General features: G+C 34.1%; 1 protein-coding gene across 1 annotated transcript in view; it reads right to left on the reverse strand.

The window, feature by feature from the left end:
- pex11b (peroxisomal biogenesis factor 11 beta) overlaps nucleotides 1–2,840 on the reverse strand; it is a 14,222-nt gene that overhangs the window by 7,419 nt on the left and 3,963 nt on the right. The window contains exons 2-3 of the mRNA XM_015015610.1: nucleotides 779–894; nucleotides 504–705 (exon numbers count right to left, since the gene is read on the reverse strand). Of these exons, the coding sequence (XP_014871096.1) occupies nucleotides 504–705; nucleotides 779–894 (318 nt within the window). The remainder of the gene's footprint in view (nucleotides 1–503; nucleotides 706–778; nucleotides 895–2,840) is intronic.

Consider the following 2,840-nt stretch of genomic DNA (forward strand, 5'->3'; position numbering starts at 1 on the left):
TAAAGGCTAGGGGGGGCGCTGGCCCAAAAAAGGTTGAGAAACACTGGACTATTGGTATGTAAAAAACATACTACTACATTACTTTAAACATGTTTGCGTCATCAGTAGGACCCTTGATGCCAGGGTCAAATTACCTGTTGATAAACGGTCTCAATTTACCTATTTTTCAAAAGGTAAATTGAGAGCTATGCTTTTTGGCTCAGCTCTCTTTTCTACGGTGCCCTCATCAAAGCACCAATTCGGGGCAAGCTGTGAAAGACTTGATACAATAGAGAAGAGTTGTCTTCAAGCTGGCCCTAAACATATTTGTGTCATTTTAAAAGGCTGTAAATCTGATGTTTTAACAGACACATGATTTCTGTATCATTGTGATTTAAAGGCCTACCAAATTAATTGTTTGCTTTGGATATAAAAGTTGCTAAGAACATACCAATAGCAGACAGTTTTAAATAGTGAAACTGTAGAATTCAGAGAAAAACCCACACAAAAAATATGTAACTTACCTGAAAGATCTATGACTCCATTTCTGTTGATCAAGTTTGGAAATTATGCCAATTTTCCCTGCCCACACAACATTATCACAAGCAAAGTACATGGCTCTGTTCAGATGACCAATGGTAAGGCACAGCCTCAGAACACTGTCAGAAAGGTGAATGGTCGTCTTGGCTGCCTGCAGAGCCTCCACAGAGTTCCCCAGACGCAGCACTGTGGGACATCACACATGTCAGAACCAGCAGAGCTTCTGTACTCAAAACTCATACTGAATTTTTACACTTACACTTTCTTGTCAGGCTCATATGTGCTTCCAGTTCACTGATAGTTCTTTGGAGGTCAGTGGCTACACTGCTTTTGTGCAGAGTGTAGCCCAACAACATGCAAGCATACTGTGCAGCCCTGTGTCGGATGAAAAAACAGTCAGTAAGCAGATAGCTATTTCTCAGGTGAGAACCAAATTAAAGAAGGATGATCACAGATCAAACTGAGCTAAATTTTAAATCAACTGGATTTAAAAAAAATAACAAAACTTAATACTTTAAAAACTGATTCACAAGCATATAAAGAAAATGAGCAGCTACACATTCCTAATACCATTGATCGTTTTAATTGTAAGGTAAAATATTCTAATATCAACTGAGCAGGAAATTAAGGGCTTTCCTGCTCAGGTTATGGTTCATGAAAAGACTGAGTTAAATACTTTACTGAAAAGCTCAGGTTTTGTAAACAAACTACAAAGTACAGACAAATTCCGATTACAGCAATGCAACTAGTTACTTTCCATCCTCTGTGTGCCAGTACTTTATCAATAAAAATAATTTTTTTCACATTGAATTGCTTCTACTTTCTGCTTTATCTATACAGGTGGCCTACAGTAATATATTGATATGTTTTTATTTGTTTTGGTTTGAACTTTGCTTTTAGAGAAATAGAACAAATATATGTTATTGTAAAAAATAAACATTTTTTTATAGAACTTTGTAGAAATCATTCTTTATGTGGGCAAAAAGAAGAAAAAAAATGTCCTTAGAGTCTCCCTAGTGGCCACGATAGGTCACGCTTCGTAACATGAACTGCCGTGCAATGTGCAGAGCGCATCCAAACCTCAAAAGCACTGGTGGAAAATATGTAAGCAAAACTATTTTGCAAAAGGACTTATCCTTCAGGGACAGAGAAAATAAAGGGAAAGAGTAGAAAAAACCAACATATAAGTTTGCATGTCTCTTGTTAATGTAATTCATCCATCCATTACTGGATGGTAAATGGATGGATGCCACCAGCATAATATGGATATATTATGGCAAGCCGTTTTAACATAAATTCGGTTTCGTCTGACTATCCGTAATTACATTCCAGATATCTAAAAATGCATTTTGACTATACAAAACTACATTTTGACTATCCGGAATTATAATTTATGATATCTGTCTTTACATTCTGACTAGTAAAAATAATAATTCAAGACATCTTCAATTACATTTTGACTAGTCAAAATTCCTTTCAAGATATCTCAAATGACGTCACTGGATCTGACATTTGACGAGACACATAATTACGATTTAAGATATCTTCAACACAATTATGACTAGTCAAAATTACAATTTTAGATATCTGAATTAAGAATGACGTGGAAGCCCCTTTGTGGTGTCCAAACAGTTGCCTGCAGAATTTTATGTTTCCTGCACAAAATTGTCAGTAAATGCCACAAATTAGAAAGAGCTCGACAATGTTGGAAATGCAGAGATAGCAAAACTTCGTAAACTATAAGACTGCTTCTGATATCTGCAAAGAATTTCCTGTTTATTCATTTCTAACGAACCGAATGCACTTAAAAACAGCTTTCAAAAGCTAAAATTGCTATTGTCAAACCATTTTCAACATGAAAGTGGCCCATTTTCGAACATCTTTTTTCGTTTTCTCTACTTTTCATTGTTTTATTAAACTTTCAAATTGCTACGTAAGTCAGGGACGTTTTGACTAGACAGAATACATATTCAAGATATCAGTAATGTCATTCTGACTAGTCGGAATGTCAATTTAAGATATCTTAAATAGAAAAGCTGTGTAATTCAAGATATCAGTCAAAAAGGAATTTTGACTAGTCAAAATTACAATTCAAGATATCTTTAATTTAATTTTGTCTAGTCATTATTTGAATTTGAGATATCTATAATTTAGTTTTCACTAGTCAAAATTACATTTCTCCAATCCAAAAATACATTTAAGATATCTTGAATTATGGAGTAATTCGAGATATCTTTAATTAGAATTATGACTAGTCAAAACTAAAATTGAGATATCTTAAATTTACTTTATGACTAGTCATAATTTAATTGTAGATATCT

This window comes from Poecilia latipinna, unplaced genomic scaffold (genome assembly GCF_001443285.1).
Source record: "Poecilia latipinna isolate Pla-1442-1.1 unplaced genomic scaffold, P_latipinna-1.0 Scaffold1934, whole genome shotgun sequence".
NCBI classification, from domain to species: Eukaryota; Metazoa; Chordata; class Actinopteri; order Cyprinodontiformes; family Poeciliidae; genus Poecilia; species Poecilia latipinna.